We start from the raw sequence: 19,645 nt of genomic DNA, 5'->3' as shown, positions 1-19,645 counted from the left end.
CCTTAAGAAGGTACTTTGTAATATTCTCCCCCACCCTTAAGAATGTACTTTGTATGCCTATCCCAAACCTATAACAACTAATGATAATCCCACCCTTGCTGACTCCTTTTTTGGACTCAGCCTGCCTGCACCCAGGTGAAATAAATAGTCTGTTGCTCATACAAAGCCTGTTTGGTGGACTCTCTTCACACGGACGTGCGTGACATGAACTTTTGCTCCAAGAACTACCACATGAACATACCAGGAAAGCCGAGAGAAACCACACTTTTTGAAGGAGGTAGACTGCCACTGTGGGTTTCATGGGACAGCTGAGGAACTGTGAGTCACAGCTTGCTTTCTCAGCTAGGAAGCTTGTAGCTGGGGGCAAGTTCTCAGCCTTGCTCACTGGCTGCTCAGAAATAAACTTGGTGCTGTTGGGGGTGCATGGTAGGAGTGAGACCAGCCTTTTGGGCTGCAGGCTGCATGGGTGCTGGGTCAAGGCCTATGGCTGCCAGCTTTCCCCCACTTCCCTGGTGATGTGTGTGATGCAGCAGAGGCAGCCATAATCCCCCTGGGAACATTACTCCATTGGCCTAGGAACCGCACCCCCATCCCCCACAGCAGCCTCAGCAAGTCCCACCCAAGGAGAGTCTCAGCTCAGATATGCCTGACTCTGCCCCTACCTGTTAGTTTTTGTCTACCCACCCTAGTAGCTGAAGACAAAGGACATCTCTTGGGAGCTCTATGGCTTCACCTACTGCCTGACCCTAGGGCAAGCTTGCATCCTCCCTATACTACTGCAGCTGATGAGCTCTTGAAAGTGCCACCTCCTGGCTAGAGGCCAGACAAAACAAAACCAGCTCACTTAACAAAAATACAACCAAGGACCCTCTCCGAGTCCACTTCACTCCCCTGCTACCTCCACCAAAACAGCTGAGAGACCTGAAGATGGATCATATCACAGGACTCTGTGCAGACACTTCCCAGGACCAGCCCAGAGCCTGATATCTCTGCTGGGTGGCTAGATCAAGAAGAGAAATAACAATCACTGCAGTTTGGCTCTCAGTAAGCCCCATCCCTAGAGGAAGGGGAAGAACACCAAGCCAAGGGAGTATTCCATGGGCTGAAAGAATCTAAACATTTGCCCTTGAGCCCCAGCTCTTCCCTCTGCCATAGTCTACCCAAATGAGAAGGAAACAGAAAAACATTTCTGGTAACATGACAAAACAAGGTTTTTTAATACCCCAAAAGATCATGCTAAGTCACCACAATGGATCCAATTCAAGAAGAAATCCCTGAATTGCCAAAACAGAATTCAGAAGGTCAATTATTAAGCTAATCAATGAGGCACCAGAGAAAGGTGAAGTCTAACTTAAATAAATCCAAAAAATGATACAGGATATGAATGGAAAAATCTCCAGTGAAACAGATGGCATAAATAAAAAACAATAACAACTTCTGGAAATGAAGGCCACACTTAGAGAAATGGAAAGTCTCAACAACAGATTTGAACAAGTAGAAGAAAGAACTTCAGAGCTCAAAGACAAGGCCTTTAAATTACCCCAATCTGACAAAGATAAAGAAAAAAGAATAAAAAAAAAAATGAACAAAGCCTCCAAGAAGTTTGGGATTGTGTTAAACGACCAAACCTAAGAATAATTGGTGTTCCTAAGGAAGAGAAATCTAAAAGTTTGGAAAACATATTTGAAGGAATAATCGAGGAAAACTTCCCTGGACTTGCTAGAGATCTAGACATCCAAATACAAGAAGCTCAAAAAACACCTGAGAAATACATCACAAAAAGATCATCACCTCAGCACACAGTCATCAGACTATCTAAAGTCAAGATGAAGAAAAAAGTCTTAAGAGCTATGAGGCAAAAACATCAGGTAACCTATAAATGAAAACCTATCAGATTAACAGCAGATTTCTCAGCAGAAACCCTACAAGTTAGAAGGGACTGAGGTCCTACCTTTAGCCTCAAACAAAACAATTATCAGCCAAGAATTTTGTATCCAGTGAAACTAAGCTTCATAAATGAAGGAAAGATACCGTCTTTTCCAGAAAACAAATGCTCAGATAATTTGCCACTACCAAGCCAGCACTACAAGAACTGCTAAAAGCAGCTCTACATCTTGAAACAAATCCTTGAAATACACCAAAATAGAACTTCCTTAAAGCATAAATCTCAGAGGACCTGTAAAATAATAACATGATGGAAAAAAAAAAGTATTTGGGCAACAAATAGTATGATGAATAGAATAGAACCTCACATATCAATACTAACATTGAATGTAAATGGCCTAAATGCTCCTCTTAAGAGACACAGAATGGCAGAATGGATAAGAATTCACCAACCAAGTATCTGCTGTCTTTGAGAGACTTAACTGACATATTAGGGCTCATAAAACTTAAGGTAAAGGGGTGGAAAAAGATATTCTATGCAAATGGACACCAAAAGCAAGCAGGAGTAGCTATTCTTATACTAGACAAAACAAACATAAAGCAACAGCAGTAAAAGACAAAGAGGGACATTATATAATAAAAGGACTAGTTCAACAGGAAATATTACAATCCTAAATATATATGCACTTAACACTGGAGCTCCCACATTTATAAAACAATTAGTACTAGACTTATGAAAGGAGATAGACAGCAGCACAATAATAGTGGGGGACTTCAAATACCCCAATGACAGCACCAGACAGGTCAAGACAGAAAGTCAACAAAGAAACAAAGGATGTAAATTATACCCTAGAACAAATGGACTTAACAGATATTTACAGAACATTGTACCCAACAAATGCTGATTATACATTCTATTCATCAGCACATGGAACATTCTCCAAGACCACCATATGATAGGCCGCAAAACAAGTCTCAACAAATTTAAGAAATTCGAAATTATAGCAAGTACTATCTTAGACCACAGTGAAATCAAATTGGAAATCAACTCCAAAAGGAAACCTCAAAACCATGCAAATACATGAGAATTAAATAACCTGCTCCTGAATGATCATTGGGTCAACAATGAAACCAAGATGGAAATTAAAAAATTATTTGAACTGAGTAACAGTGACACAAACTATCAAAACCTCTGGGATACAGCACAAGCAGTGCTAAGGGGAAGGTTCATAGTACTAAATGTCTACACCAAAAAGTCTGAAAGAGTACAAATAGACAATCTAAGGTCACATGTCAAGGAACCAGGGGAACAAGAACAAACCAACCCCAAACCCAGCAGAATAAATTACCAAGATCAGAGCAGAACTAAATGAAATAGAAACAACAACAAAAAAATACAAAGTATAAATTAAACAAAAAGTTGGTTCTTTGAAAAGAAATAAAATTGATAGACTATTAGCGAGATTAACCAAGAAAATAAGAGAGAAGCTCCAAATAAACTCAATTAGAAACAAAACAGGAGATATTATAATATAACCAACATGACCAAAGTACAAAAGATCATTCAAGGCTACTGTGAACACTTATACGTGCATAAACTAAAAAACCCAGAGGAGATGGGTAAATTCCTGGAAATATACAACTCTCCTAGATTAAACCAGGAAGATATAGAATCTCTGAACAGATCAGCAGCAAGATTGAAATGGTAATTAAGAAGTTACCAACAAAAAAGATCCAGGACCAGACGAATTCCCAGCTGAATTCTATCAGACATTCAAAGAAGAATTGGTACCAATTCTACTGACACTATTCCAAAGATAGAGAAAGAGGGAATACTTTCAAAGTCATTCTATGAAGCCAGTATCACCCTAATACCAAAACCAGGAAAGGATATAACAAAAAGAAACTACAGACCAATAACCCTGATGAACATACATACAAAAATCCTCAACAAAACTTGCTAACTGAATCCAACAGCATATCAAAAAGATAATCCACCAGGATCAAGTGGGTTTCATACTAGGGATGCAGAGATGGTTTAACATCTGCAAGTCAATAAATGTGATACACCACATAAACAGAATTAAAAAAAAAAAAAACCACATGATCATCTCAATAGATGCAGAAAAGGCATTTGACAAAACCCAGCATCCTTTATGATTAAAACCCTCAACAATATCGACATAGAAGAGACATACCTTAAGGTAATAAAAGCCATCTATGACAAACCCACACTCAACATTATGCTGAACGGCAAAAAGTTGAAAGCATTCCCCCGAGAACTGGAATAAGACAAAGATGCTCACTTTCACCACTTTTATTCAACATAATACGGAAGTTCTAGCCAGAGCAATCAGATAAGAGAAAGAAATAAAGGGAATCCAAATTGGTAAAGAGGAAGTCAAACTGTCGTCGTTTGCGGATGACATGATCATATACCTAAAAACCCTAAAAACTCCTCCAAAAAGCTCCTAGAACTGGTAAATGAATTCAGCAAAGTTTCAGGATACAAAATTAATGCACACAAATCAGTAGCTCTGCTATACACCAACAGTGACCAAGCTGAGAATCAATCAAGAACCCAACACCTTTTACAAGAGCTGCAAAAAAATTAAAACTTAGGAATATACCTGACCAAGGAGGTGAAAGACCTCTACAAGGAAAACTACAAAACACTGCTGAAAGAAATCATAGACGACACAAACAGATGGAAACACATCCCATGCTCATGGATGGGTACAATCAATGTTGTAAAAAGGACCTACTGCTAAAAGCAATCTACTAATTCAATGCAATTCCCATAAAAATATCACCATCATTCTTCACAATTAGAAAAAATAATCCTAAATTTTGTATGGAACCCAAAAACGCCTGCAAAGCCAAAGCAAGACTAAGCAAAAACAACAAATCTGGAAGCATCACATAACCTGACCTCAAACTATAATATTATATAAGGCCATAGTCACCAAAACGGCATGGTAGTGGTATAAAAATAGGCATATAGACCAATGGAAGAGAATGAAGAGCCCAGTAATAAAGTCAAATACTTATGGCCAACATAAGACTCAAACTTATAAAAATACTAGAAGAAAACCTAGGGAAAACTATCCTGGGCATTGGTTTAGGCAAAAAATGTATGACCAAGATCTTGAAAACACAGGCAACAAAAACAAAAATTCACAAATGGGACTATATTAACCTAAAAAGCACAGCAAAAGAAACAACAGAGTGAAGAGAATTTGTTGAACAGAAGAAAGTATATCTGCAAACTATTCACCCTAAAAAGGACTAATAGCCAGAATATACAAGAAACTGAAACAACAAGAAACAAATAATTCCCTTAAAAAGTGGGTAAAGGACATGAGTAAGCAGTTCTCAAAAGAAGACATACAAATAGTCAACAAGTATATGAAAAAATGCTCAACATCGGTAGTAATCAGAGGCAAATCAAAATCAGAATGAGATGTATCTTACCCCAGTCAGAATGGCTATTGTCAAAAAGACAACAAATAACTGATGTAGGCGAGGATGTGGAGAGAAGGGACCTCTATACATACTGTTGGTGGGAATGTAAACTAGTACAGCCACTATGGAAAACAGCATAGGGAGTTCTCAAAAAAAACTAGAATTACCATTCAATCCAGCAATCCCACTATTGGGTATGCACCCAAAGGAAAAAAAATCAATGATCAAAGGGATATCTGCACTCACATGTTTATTGCAGCACTATTCACGATAGCAAAGATATGGAATTAACTTGTGTCCATCAACAGACGAATAGATAAAAAAAAAAGTGTACATACACACAACAGTATACTATTCAGCCATGAAGAATAATGACATCATGTCATTTGCAGCATCACAGATGAAACTGGAGGTCATTATCAAGTGAAATATGCCAGGCACAAAATGACAAACATTGCACATTCTCACTTACATGTGAGAGCTAAAAAAATATGATCACATAGAGGTAGAGAGTACAAACGCCAAGAGGGAAGGGTGAGACAGAGGGAGGAGGAAGGAAGGAGGGAGGATAAAGAGGACTGGGTTATAGAGTACAAACATACCGTGTGATAGAAGGAATCAATTCAATGTTTGATAGCAGAGTAGGGTGACTATACTCCACAAAAAATGTATTGTACTAAGCTGACGGACACTCTAAGTATCCTGGCTTGATCACTCTGCATTATATACATGTAACAATTTCTCATGTACCCCATAAATTTGTACAAGTAATAAAAACAAGACTGAGACACAAGGATCACTTGAGCCCAGGGATCTGAGGTTATAGGTTATAATGCGCTATGATCACATCACTGCCCTCCAGCCTGGGTAGACAGAGTGAGACCCTGTCTCTAAAAATTAATAAATAAATGAATAAAGAAAATTAAGAAATAAAAAAGTAACTACAAGAAAATGAAGAACCAATTTAACAATGGGCAAAAGATCTGAAGACACCTCATCACAGCAGACATACAGATGTTAAATAAGCGTATGAAAAAATGTTCAACATCATGTATCAGGGAATTGGAAATTAAGCCAACAATCAAATACACATCTATTAGAATAGCCCAAATCCAGAACACTGACAACATCAAATCTGGGTGAAGATGTGGAGCAACAAAAGCGCTCATTAACTGCTAATGGGAATGCAAAATGGTATAGCCACTTGGAAGACAGTTTGTCCGTTTCTTACAAAATGAAACATACTCTTACTGTAAGATCTTGCAATTATTCTCCTTGGTATTTACCCAAATGAGATGAAAACCCATGTTTACACAAAAACATGCACATGCATGTTTACAGTAGTAGCTTTATTCATATAATTGCCAAAATTGGAAAGAGACCAAGATGTCCTTCAGTAGGTGAATGGATGAACTGTGGCACATCCAGACAATGGATTCTTCACTGCTGAAAAGAAAGGAGCTCTCAAGCTGTGAAAAGACACGGAGGAACCTTAAATGAATATTACTAAGTGAAAGAGGCCATTCCAGAAAGGCTATATACCATATCATTCTAACTATATGACATTCTGGAAAAGGCAGTAAAAGGAACAGTGGGGACAGTAACAGCAACAGTGGTTGCCAGGGCCTTGAAGGAAGAGATAAATGTCTAGGTGGGGCACAGGGGATTTGTAGGGCAATGAAAATACTGTATATGATACCATAATGGTGGATACATGTCACTACACATTTATCCAAACCTATAGAATTTAATACCAAGAGTGAACCCTCATGTACAGTCTAGGGTTTAGGTGATAATGATATGTCAATGTAGATCATGGATTGTTACAAATGTACTGCTCTGGTAGGGGATGTTGATAATGGGGAGGCCAGGTATGTGTGTGATGGCAGGGCACATACGTGAACTCTATCTTCTGCTGAATTTTGCTGGGAACTTAAAACTGCTATAAAAATAAAGTCTATATAAAATACATTAAAACTTTTTTCAGAACAGCAAAAATATATGCAAGCTAATTCTATGATTATTAAAAATGGAAGTCCAATATTTTTATTTTTTATTCAAAGCTTTAACTCCTCAAACAAGTTTCTAGGTAGAAGATGATTCTGAACTATACAAGAAAGGATGTGATTTGGGTTTTGTAAACTGGACATTTATCAACCATTTAAAGTGGAAGGTCTTAAAGGTCTCCTTTTTTAAAAAAATATTTATTTTATTATTATACTTTAAGTTCTAGGGTACATGTGCACAACATACAGGTCTGTTACATAGGTATACATGTGCCATTTTGGTTTGCTGCTCCCATCAACTTATCATTTACATTAGATATTTCTCCTAATGCTATCCCTCCCCCAGCCTCCTACCCCACAACAGGTCCCAGTGTGTGATGTTCCTCTTCCTGCATCCATGTGTCCTCATTGTTCAACTCCCACTTATGAGTGAGAACATGTGGTGTTTGATTTTCTGTCCTTGTGATATTTTGCTGAGAATGATGGTTTCTAGCTTCATCCATGTCCCTGCAAAGGACACGAACTCATCCTTTTTTATGGCTGCATCGTATTCCATGGTGTATATGTGTTGAAGGCTCTCTTTATTCCCTTATCACGACTATTACTCTTGGAATGTGGAAGACCTTTATAGTACACTTTAAAATTATATCCTAATCTTTTTATTTAATATTTCTCTGACTAGTCTAAGCTCCTGACAAATGTTAGGTCTTATCTTCCTATCTCCAAAATCCAATTCAAACTGTGATGGTAGAATGCATACAATGAATAAATGTTAGGTGTTTTAATCGATGAGAACACAAAATCAAAGGAATTCTAAAACTAAATTCATGGGACATCATGAAATAATTCTACCAAAATGTTTTAAAATCGAGGCATTCAAAAACTGCATTTCATTGTCTTTAAATCAAGGCATTTAACATTCTCAAAATGAATTTAAATAATAGGCTTGAGCTTAATTTCAGTTTCCAAGTTTCTATGCGATAAAGCAAGGTTGTTGATTCTATTTAAAATAGGAATGTTTCAAGTTGGGAAGTTTATAAACTAGGTAACTGGAAAGAACAGTTCAGAAGGAAAACACTGACTCATCTCAATAAAAAAAAGGGCCCTGGTCAGATTTCTCATTTTCCCATGAGTATAAATATATTTAACTTGAAAAATTCAGTTAGAATAACATATTACTATTTCTGTCAACATAAGCTGCCAGTATACCAAAGTCAAGTCAGAAATTGTTATAATTAAAACAATGCAAGACAAACTAATCACATAATTATCGTAGTAACTGTGATCTAATTTTCTCCCATTTCTATGTTCTTTAAAAAATTAGATTCAAACTAGAATCACATTCTAATACAATTTTTAAATATTTTCTGTATTTAACTGTCTTCTAACAGTTTATATAGTATAAACCTCAAATATTATGTATCAAAAATTGAATTATAAAAATAACCTAGGCCAAAGTTTTTCAAAGCACCAAATTTACCCAGAAGGAATTCCACATTTCACCAGAAGAGGCTGAACACTATTACTATAAAACACCAACAACAGTGTATGTCAGCAACTTTATGTTAAACATCTGTGTTACATTTCCATAGAATGCCTAACATGTACATTATAAACCATCATAAATCAAAACTGTAAAAAATAAAAATAAAAACTTACAGCTCCTTTGCAGTAGAGTCGTAACTTCCCAGATGGAGTGCGAACAATCACTGACATTCTTTTTCTAGCACTGAAACAAAGAGGTTTTGCATAATGTGTCATTGTACCAAGGATATGCATCTATATGTTCGTCATGCCTCACATATTTAATATTCACAGTAAAAAAATAAATCTGACAAAATCATGAGGCCTAACCTTCCACATACACAAACTATCCCCTGGGTGAACAGTTGGGCACCTGTAAAAGGTGCTTTACGCTTTTTAAGGCATTTTTTATGCTTTTTAAGACATTATGCTTTTTAAGGCACCAGGGTACCATCTACTGTTCTAGTGGAATAGTTGACAAAACAGTTCCTAAGAAACCTGCAAGAGCTCACACCCACCAGAGTAAAGTCCTCGTTCAAGGTTTTCAGATGTGAAAAATATTTAAGTTAGTTTCTTAAAGGATAAATTATGTTACAGTTTTTATTAAAAATAGAAATATCAATACAAATCAATTTTTATTAAAAATAGAAATGATAATCAGTGACACCCCATCACACATGAGGGCAAATACTAGTACTTTAAAAAACAACTTAAGCATTCACAACTATTGTTCTTCAATGATGACTAGCAAACCACTGGCGTCATGCTAAAAACCTGATTTATGCAGCAAAATTAAGCTAATGAGCACAAACATTTTAATACTGTGTTGGTGACATCGTTTAAAAAGAACTGTCTGTCAAATGTACGTCTTTCAACGCATTAGTAAAAAGAGAGCGAATAACAGTGAATGGAAGAAACTGGGACAGCATTACAAAGGACAGGACTCATTTGGACCATGAGCGTATAAGCATCCTCCTCAGAACGGAGGGCAGAAAAGGACTACTCAAATGTATCTATTTGTTTTACCTGCTAAAAAACTGAGATGAGTTCAATATACAGCCGCAGTCAGTTATGGTATCATAGTGTACAGTCAGGAGTTTCTTTCAGAGGTATTTAGAAATATTTAAGTTCCCAGCTGGGCACGGTGGCTCACGCCTGTAATTCCAGCACTTTGGGAGGCTGAGGCAGGCGGATCACGAGGTCAGGACTTAAAGCTCAGCCTGACCAACATGGTGACACCCTGTCTCTATGAAAAATACAAAAATTAGCCAGGCCTGGTGTCGCGTGCCTGTAATCCCAGCTACTCAGGAGGCTGAGGCAGGAGAATCGCTTGAACCTGGGAGGTGGAGGCTGCAGTGAGCCAAGATAGTGCCACTGCACTCCAGCCTGGGTGACACAGTGAGACTCTGTCTCAAAAAAAAAAAAAAAAAAAAAAAAAAAAAAAAGAAAAAAGAAATATTTAAGTTTCCTCTTTCTTCATCCATAATGCTCCTCGTATTACTACCCCAATCTCTATCCCTGTACATCAGGAATACATTTAACTGGGCCTCCTTTGTAATGACACCTACACATTCTACATTAGCCCTTCCTGATTCATGCCTCTTTTACTCCAGCTTTGGTAATGTGGTCCCAAACTTATCAACTTCTTGCTCTTCTCTTTTCCTGGTGAAACCTCCAAATACTGGGTGAATGAGAACTCTCTTTTGTGGTACATCAAAGTAAGTAGAAGTTGCTGAAGGAAAGTTATCCGGCCATACGGATTAGCAAATAAATGATATACAACACCAACTGGGTGCTCCTTACTGCCCAGTAACCCATCACATTCCAACAAGCTTCCTCTCTCGCCCTGTGCAGGGCTACAGCACGCCTTCTCCATTCTCCAAGTCTCTCATGCTCCCTCCTCACTCCAAAACCTTGAAAAAATTCACCTTGATGAAAACCTCAGATAAGAAATCCCTTTTTGGTAGTCCCAGCTACTTGGGAGGCTGAGGCAGGAGAATGGCGTAAACCTGGGAGGCGGAGCTTGCAGTGAGCTGAGATCCGGCCACTGCACTCCAGCCTGGGCGACAGAGAGAGACTCCGTCTCAAAAAAAAAAAAAAAAAAAAAGAAATCTCTTTTTGGCTGGGTATGGTGGTTCACGCCTATAATCCCAGCTCTTTGGGAGGCTGACGCAGGGGGATCATTTGAGGTCAGGAGTTCGAGACCAGCTTGGCCAACATGGTGAAACCCTATCTCTACTAGAAATACAAAATTAGCCAGGCGTGGTGATGTGCACCTGTGATCCCAGCTAAGAGGCTGAGGCACGAGAATAGCTTGAACTTGGGAGGCGGAGGTTGCAGTGAGTTGAGATTACGCCACTGCACTATAGCCTGGGCAACAGAGTGACACTCTGTCTCTGTTTTGGGGGTGGAAATAAATCCCTTTTCTTTCTGCCATTAAAATGTGCATATCTATGTGTGCACCATCCCCTCCATCTTTTTTCCTGAAATGATGGAAGAAACATTTTCCTCCTATCAGAGGCCTTCCTTCCACATGTCTGTGAACCTCCTCTCACTTTCTTGGTAACCTCGATCCAAAGGTTATGCTGTTGTCCCCTGAATCTGCCTCTTCTCCTTTTGTAAGGATCCTGTTCATAAGCATTTAAGCATACTCCATTCTCTCGCCTACAAAACTCACCCAATGCAACCACCCCTCCATTAAGCCACATCCCTTTTCAACTCTTTCACATTTCACCTTCTCTAAACGATCACTACATACAGTGTCTTCACTCATCTACCCACTTCATTCCCAGTCTTCTCCTTGTTCTTCTCTCCTTACCATTCCAATGAATAGCTACATTCAACAAATACTTCTCAAACTTCTTACCTAATCTTGCAGCAGTCTCTGACACAGATGACCACTCTCTCCTTGAACTCTGTTCTCCTGGCTCTGTGCTATGACCCTCTCGCTGTCCTCCACATCTTTAACAAGGTTGTCTCTTTTGCTGATTCCTCTTTTACTAATCAACCCTTACCCTCATGGCTTAATCATCAGCCTTCCATTTTCCCCTCATTTTATATCTTCTCTTCAGGAGATCCCATTCAGTTTTATGACTTCAAATACCACTTACCAACCACTGACTGCCAAATTGCTCTTTCAGCTATAGACTTGTTTCAGGCCCTTATATTCAACTGCTTACCTGACACCTCCGTTTGTACGTCTCACAGGCATCTAAAACCTAAAACTGTAAACATTTCAACCTCCACATCTATTGCTATTCCCACCTCTGCCATCTGTGTAAATGGTACCTCTGTCTACCCAGTTGTTCATGCCAGAGAACCTAACGCCCTCCTCTTTTCGCCTTCCACCGCCAATCCCTCACAAAGTCCCTCAGATATTCCTCTACAAGGTACATGAATTCTATTAACTTCCTTTTATTTTCACTACCATCATCCTAGTCTAAACCACAAATGTCTTTCATAGGGACTATTTTAACAGCATCATATTCACTTTTCTCATGTTAATTCTTAAACCCATCTTCATCAGTGAATCCTGAAAGAATGGAAACTCCCAACCCTGCTTTATTTTTTTCTTCATGGCACTCATCACTTAGCATAGTGCTAAGTGTGGTTTAAAAAACGTATCTTAATGGCAATTAATAGACTACTTAATGACAGTCTACAGATATAACACAAATAAGCTTGGGAAAAACAATCACTTTGACATGAAAAGAAAGAGATGAGGGGTGCACTTTGAAAATACTCCATTCGGTTTATTCAATGTATTCGTCTTCTTTGGACTTTTCAGAGCATATAAGTTAAACAAAAACTTTAAATAATAAGTCAGACAGACCCCATTATTTTTGTTATTAACCACTGGCATGTGGTCACTCCCAATCAAGAAGCAACCAAAGTTTGCATAGAAAGAGAAATGCCTTTCCTAAGCAATGTACGAGTTTGCCTTATGCAGAAGAAAGTTCAAGAAAAATGATGGACACTTATTTCCTTGAACAACAGCATTGTTTCCTCATGGCCTTAATTCTGTGAAGTGTCCTGTGAATGGTGATGTAGTCTTTAAAGACCCTGCAGCAAGGGCCTCTCTGCCTCAAGAATGCAGGTAAGCAGGTTACATCGTCATGTGGGAGTAAAAGGCTGAACACTCATAGATTTATCACTGATTATAACCGAAGGGATCTATTATTCGACCTTAAGAAATAAAATAAGTAGGACAATCACTTTGCTTTCTATTCTTTCCTAATATATGGTAACTGGTCTTATACTTAACAGAGACACGAATATGGTTTCCCAAATCCTGAAGACAATTAGATATAATGAGCATATAATTAGAATGCTGGCTTCCTGACCCTGACTCATCTCTACCCCACATAAATCTGATGCCTCTAAACATAACTGTGTTTCCAGATCAGCAGCCACAAGACGCCTGGCCATATACCCTGGGCTTGTGAATCAGGCAGTTATACTTCAAAAAGATTTCTTTTTCTAAATTTGAAAATTGATACATAGTATTTGTACATATTTATGGGGTATATGTGATATTCTGTTAGATGCATAGAATTTATAATGATCACATCAGGGTGTTTGGAATATGCATGATCTTGAGTATTTATTACTTGTACATCTGGGAACATTTTAAGTCCTCTCTTCTAGCTATTTTGAAATACACAACACATTGTTGTTAACTATAGTTACCCTATTTTATTATCGAACATCAGAATTTAATTCTTCAACATAACTGTATGTTCATACCCATTAACCAACCTCTCTTTATCCCTTCCCCTCCCACCCACACATGCTTCCCATCACCTGGTATCTATCATTCTACTCTCTACCTCCATGAGATCAACTTTCAAAAACACTAAAACTGCTACCAGTGGTCACACATTGTAATACTCTGAAGAAAGTGGTTTGTGATTTATCTACAGATAATGAGAATCAAAAATGCACTAAAGATTTTGATTTAATATTTTGTCTAAACAAATTTAGTCAAATAAAAACAAAGCATACCTTCTAGTTATTCGAAAGGGAAAAATAAAAATGGATATAAAGTTATCTTATCCATACAAATAACTGAGCAGATGTTTTACCTGGTAAACTCCAAGACATTGAGCAATTCATATCTTTCTTCCTGCCCCAGCTAAGAAGAAAAGGAATATATAATTAAATACAGTTGGAAATGTCTTAAGCTTCTTGGAAATAAATCCTAGTCATAAAGTTTTACTGCAAAAAATGTCAACATGAACAAATTTTCCCTACTGAAATATGGAAGGGAGCTTACTAACTTTTACGTTAACTGAGTTACAGGAAACAGAAAATCCAAAACAGGAGAAAACCAAAAGGAATTCAAAGTGTCACTGAAGAGTTCTTAGAATATAACCTGCCCAGACAAGAGAATGGAGGGCTTCAAAAGGGCTGTGGAAAGGAAAGAACTGCCAATGAACAGATTATATGGTGTGATTGTATTGAGAAAAGTATACTAGAAAGTATGGGAACAATTAATATAGATAATAAGAAAAAAACAGGGAAGCAATGGAACAAACAGGTAAGAGATTTATCTTTAGAAAATGATGGAAAAAGTGCCCAGGTCCAGTGGCCGTGCCTGTAATTCCAGTGCTTTGGGAGGCTGAGGTGGGAGAATTAACTGAGCTCAGGAGTTAAGACCAGCTGTGGCAATTCAGCAAGACCCCATCTCTATTAAAAAATAAGTTTTTTTTAAAATCAGGTGTGGTGGCGCATGCCTACTATAATCCCAGCTATTTTAGAGGCTGAGGCAGGAGGGTCACTTGAGTCCAGGGGTTCAAGGCTACGGTTAGTTATGATTATACCACTGTACTCCAGCCTGGGTGACAGAGCAAGATGCCATCTCTAAAAAAAAAAATTGGTGTTGGAAAACACAAAATTAAAAAAAAAAATTATCAAATACAACAATGTTCAGCTATGAATATTGTACAGGTAAAAGAGAAGGCAATACTACACAGAAAGTAAATAATTTTTAAATGAGACATAATTTATATATAATAAAATGCATAGACCTTTAAGATAGAGTCAAAGGAAAATTGTATAGTTTGGTAATTAGCATCCCAATCAAGATACAAAACATTCCCACCACCCTATAAATTCCATTGTGCCCTTTTTCAATCAATCTCCTCCCTGCCCTGAGGCAACCACTGTTCTGCATTCTATCACCATAAATCACTTTTTCCTGCATCTTGAGCTGCATAAAAATGAAATTAAAAAGGATGCACTCCTTTGTGTCTGGCTTTTTTTTTTTTTTTTGCTCGGCATAATGTTTTTGATTGTTTTGATTCATTTTTCATCCATGCTGTTGATGAATCAATAACTCATTCTTTTTTATTGTTTCAATGTTCCATTGAGACTATATCACAATTTGTTTATGCATTCTTCTATTGATGGGCATTTGGTTTGGTTTCTAGTTTTTGGCTACTCTGAATAAAGCTGCTATGAGCATTTTGTTACAAGTCTTTTTAGAAACAGAAACTTCCATTTCCGCTGTACAACTGTGAACACAATTGCTGGCTCAGGTGTAAGTTTACCTCAATTAGACAACTCTAAGATTTTCCAAAGGGACTGTACCACTTTACGCATCTGCTAGCAGTATATGATTGCTCCATTTGATCTACATAGTCATTACACATTTGGTGCCATCCATTTTTAAATTTTAGTCTTTAGAAAGTAAGAGAAAAAGTGGTCAGGTGCAGTGGTTCATGCCTGTAATTCCAGTGCTTTGGGATGCTGAGGTGGGAAAATCACTTGGGTAGGTATGTAGTGCTATCTCATTGTGGTCTTAATTGTATCTCCCTGATGACTAACAATGTTTTCTCACATGCTCATTGGTCATCCATATAGCTTCTTTTGTGAAATGTCTGCTCAAGTCTTTTGCCCACTTTAAAAATTGGGCCTGAGTATTTAACTAATTGGAATAAAATCATAATAATTTTGGAGTATGAGGAAGGATAAACAAAAAGGATGATGATTCAAGAGATACACCCTCATGTAACAGAATCAGAAGATACATTAAAACTGAAGAGTCAAAATATGTATTAATAATCACCTTTTTTTTTGTATAAATGCCTGAAGAAATAGCTAAAAGAACACCCAGTGGTTGCTTCTGGAGTGGGGAACCTCTATTTTATTATAGGCTTTTTGGTATTACTTTATCTTTGACGCTATGCAAATGTATTACTTGCATTAAAAAGAATCTTAAAAACAACTAACTTACTGAATCTATAATCACCGAGTCGGGTGTTCTTCCAGTGAAAACAAAATTCAATTGCTTGGCTGCTCTGACCAATGCTCCCTCATCTGTTTTAGAAAAAGAGGTAAAAGCAAATACACGATTGAAAAAAAAATATTCTCAGTACAAGAGAAGTACATTAAGGTAATATAATTTTCTGTTTAAAGTTCTTTTTATTCTGGCTCCTGTTATTAATCCAATTATTTTAAAATTATATGACAATTCCAAAGAAATGAAGAGAATAATCTTAAGTGTTGGAGACACATATAGAACTCAGAGTTACATTTCCAAAATGTCCAGTCTCACTGTTAGTCATAAATTCCTAAGAAGCTTAATTTAAATGTACCCCTTCATCCAGCACATTTGCTAGAAAACTTTCTCACAAGGAATCAGAGAAAACTGCCTTCTAAACTTTTATCCTTTTCCTCCTAAATTGTTGAGTCTAGAGAAACTAATATTGCTCACTGAGGATTCAATTTAAACAGCTTTAAATGAACTAATAATGATTTTAATGTCTATGAAATTCATCATGTTAAATAAAACCTTTTTATTGCTAGAGTAGGGTATGGCATAAGAAAACATCACACAGTTTCTATCCTAATAATATGATATAACAATTCTTACGCTTTTAAGGAATTTAGTATATTCTATAAGTCACAGATGCTGGCTTAGAATACAGTTTAAAACACTTCTAACAAAGTTCTCATCAAACTATCTGCCCAATTTTACATTGAAAATAGATCCAAAATTAAGCCTAAGTACTTAATATTGATAACTGTACTAATAATATTTTATGGAATCTCTTCAAATGTGTAAAACTTTCCTCACCCAAATAAATACACAAACTTCGTTATTATCATTAACAAAAGAAGAAATCAAAATTGGTGTTCTAAAGTTATATATGCTTACTATATTTAGGCAAACACATTTTCCTTTTCCTATTTGTACCCATGCAAAACCAGCTTGACTAAGAGTTCTTAGGTATTTATAAAGGGAAAAATTATTATGCATAGGTAAAAAAGTACATTTTTCACTTATGAGAATTATGTTATTCAAATTCTCATGTAACTTATGTCATATACCAAAAATTACGTACACAAAGTTACACATTTTAAAATATCACATATATATTTAACCTTGAAAGCCAAGGTTTTTCTAGTTGGTAAATAAAAATTTTTATCTAAAAAAACACTCAATTTGGCTTTTTAAAATTAAACTGACTTTTACATTCAGAACAATTTTCCACAAAAAAATACTTTACAATTTCTTCATTTGTACCTGGAGATGCTGCTTGATAAATAATCTTATCACCTTCTCGCTCTGGCACTGCTGTGTGACAGACTGCCATCATTGTAAGAAATTCACATATTATAGGTGCAGTCGGCTGTGAAAAATAAACATATAATTTAAGCCCTTCTCATGTGAACATTTTGACACTGATAGTAATATTACTTCATGTCTATTAAGAACATAGCTGTTGGCCGGATGTGGTAGCTCACACCTGTAATCCCAGTGCTGTAATCCCGGCACTTTGGGAGGCCGAGGTGGGTGGATCACCTGAGGTCAGGAGTTTGAGATCAGCCTGGTGAAACCCCTACTCTACTAAAAATACAAAAATTAGCCAGGCATGGTGGCAGGCACCTGTAATGCCAGCTACTTGGGAAGCTGAGTCAGGAGAATCGCTTGAACCCGGGAGGCGGAGGTTGCAGTGAGCTGAGATTGCACCATTGTACTCTAGCCTGGGAAACAGAGTGAGACTCTGTCTCAAAACAAAACAAAACAAAACAAAACAAACCCAACGAAACAAACAAACAAAAACCCATTAAAACATAGCTGTTACACATAGGGGGTGTGGGATTATAGCCAACTAAGAAGCCAACATCAATTATAAAGAAAATGTGTTTTTTAATTCAAATTATTTTTCTACTCTTTCATTTGTTTTCTAAACATTTATACAAGACAACTTGGTGTTGTCAAATAGAAACAGTATCGTGAGAAAGGCAGATGAAGCTGAATCTTGTCCTTGGAGGACAGGAGAAAAATTTGAGAATGTTCATTTACCTAGCTGTAATTCCCGATCAGATTTAAATTTTAGGCATGCCATCTTACTGCATTGGCGTGATACTTCGCATTGGGGTGATAATGATTGAGGATTTTTCTATAAGGCTTTGTCTTTCCTCTCCAAAAATGGTAACTTTATTCATATTTTAATGAATAAGAAATTATGAGCAACTCCTATGTCCAGTGGACTCCTACAGCCTGAGAAGACAGAAGGGTGTATCCTTTCTGCACAGAGCTTAGGGTTTATAGGAGAGAAGCCAGATATTTTAAATTAAATATATTCCTGTCTGGCTCTCAATAAAGAGAAATGTCATTCAATTTAATAAAGGAAAAACATTTCTCTATGCTCTTGGACAAAAACATAATAATAATGTGAAGTGACTAGGAAGATATATCAGAACATTATTTGAAAAAACCGTGTTCAGGCTAGAACAGTGGACTAAACAGACATGGTCCCTGCCATGTGAAGCTTGGTGTTGTGGGGAAGACCAAACACAAATATACACATATTGTTTACTTACAGTGTGACAAGCACTGTAAATAAGGGAATATGCAAATATCATGTAATGTGACTTGAGCGAGTCTGTGGTTATTCTCAAGATAATGTAATATTTGAGCTGATGAAGTTTTAGCCTCAGGAAGAATTGAGCAAAGTGCTTTCCATCAAGCAGGAAAGGTCATAAAGAAGGAAAAAATGATGTGTTTTAGAAAATAAAAGGCAGTCAGTGGGATGAGGAGAAAGAAAAGGAGTTCAAAATGAGGGTGACAGCTTAGGCAGGGGCCAGAACATGTTACTTTATGAGTGAAGAGAGAAGGCAGAGAATAGGCTTAAACAGGATAGTGAGGGGACTTGATTTCCATTTGCATTTTTCAGCTGTCACGTGCAACAATAACTAGAGAGGAGTAAAAATGAAACCCAGGAGACTGGCCAGGAGGCTACCACAGCCATCCACAGAGTGGGTACTGGCGGTCTGGACTGGGGGGTGAAAATGAGGATTAACTGCAGCTGACACCCAAGATACATTCTAGCAATCAGTACTGACAAGGGCTTGGTGACTCAGAGATCTGGACATGGAGAGAAAAGAAGGCATCAAAGACAATCCTCTAATTCCTAGGAAGAGTCACAAGATAGGTGACGGTACAATTTACTGAAAGCTGAGATTTCAAGAGGCAATAGGTGGTCTAACTCCAGGTTTTGTAGATCCTGAAGTTAATATTTTGTCAAAGGCTCGTGTAGAAAACAGAGATACAAAAATACCCATATCAACATACTGATAGGGCCCCACTCGGGCAAAGTGTCAAGCCCACCCGTACTAGAGAAGATGCATGTTTTGGGGTAACAATTATGAGTTCGAGTTTCGACATACTGGGCCTGAAGTGGTTATGAGAAAAAGCTCTGGGGTTTAACTCCAGAAGACTCTCTAAGTTGATCTTATGAAACCTGAGTGTCAGT

General features: G+C 37.4%; 1 protein-coding gene across 4 annotated transcripts in view; it reads right to left on the bottom strand.

Annotated features, from left to right (window-relative positions):
* The window catches only part of ATP8A1 (ATPase phospholipid transporting 8A1), a 266,458-nt gene that overhangs the window by 135,156 nt on the left and 111,657 nt on the right, over positions 1 to 19,645 (bottom strand). For all 4 annotated transcript variants that reach the window (XM_050791502.1, XM_050791504.1, XM_050791503.1 and 1 more), the window contains 4 exons: positions 17,410 to 17,515; positions 16,117 to 16,199; positions 13,964 to 14,013; positions 9,015 to 9,084 (listed from right to left, as the gene is read on the bottom strand). In XM_050791502.1, the coding sequence (XP_050647459.1) occupies positions 9,015 to 9,084; positions 13,964 to 14,013; positions 16,117 to 16,199; positions 17,410 to 17,515 (309 nt within the window). The remainder of the gene's footprint in view (positions 1 to 9,014; positions 9,085 to 13,963; positions 14,014 to 16,116; positions 16,200 to 17,409; positions 17,516 to 19,645) is intronic.

Source organism: Macaca thibetana, chromosome 5 (genome assembly GCF_024542745.1).
Source record: "Macaca thibetana thibetana isolate TM-01 chromosome 5, ASM2454274v1, whole genome shotgun sequence".
Classification (NCBI taxonomy): Eukaryota; Metazoa; Chordata; class Mammalia; order Primates; family Cercopithecidae; genus Macaca; species Macaca thibetana.
Note: the sequence above shows the minus strand (reverse complement) of the source record. Positions and strands in the feature narration are given on the sequence as shown.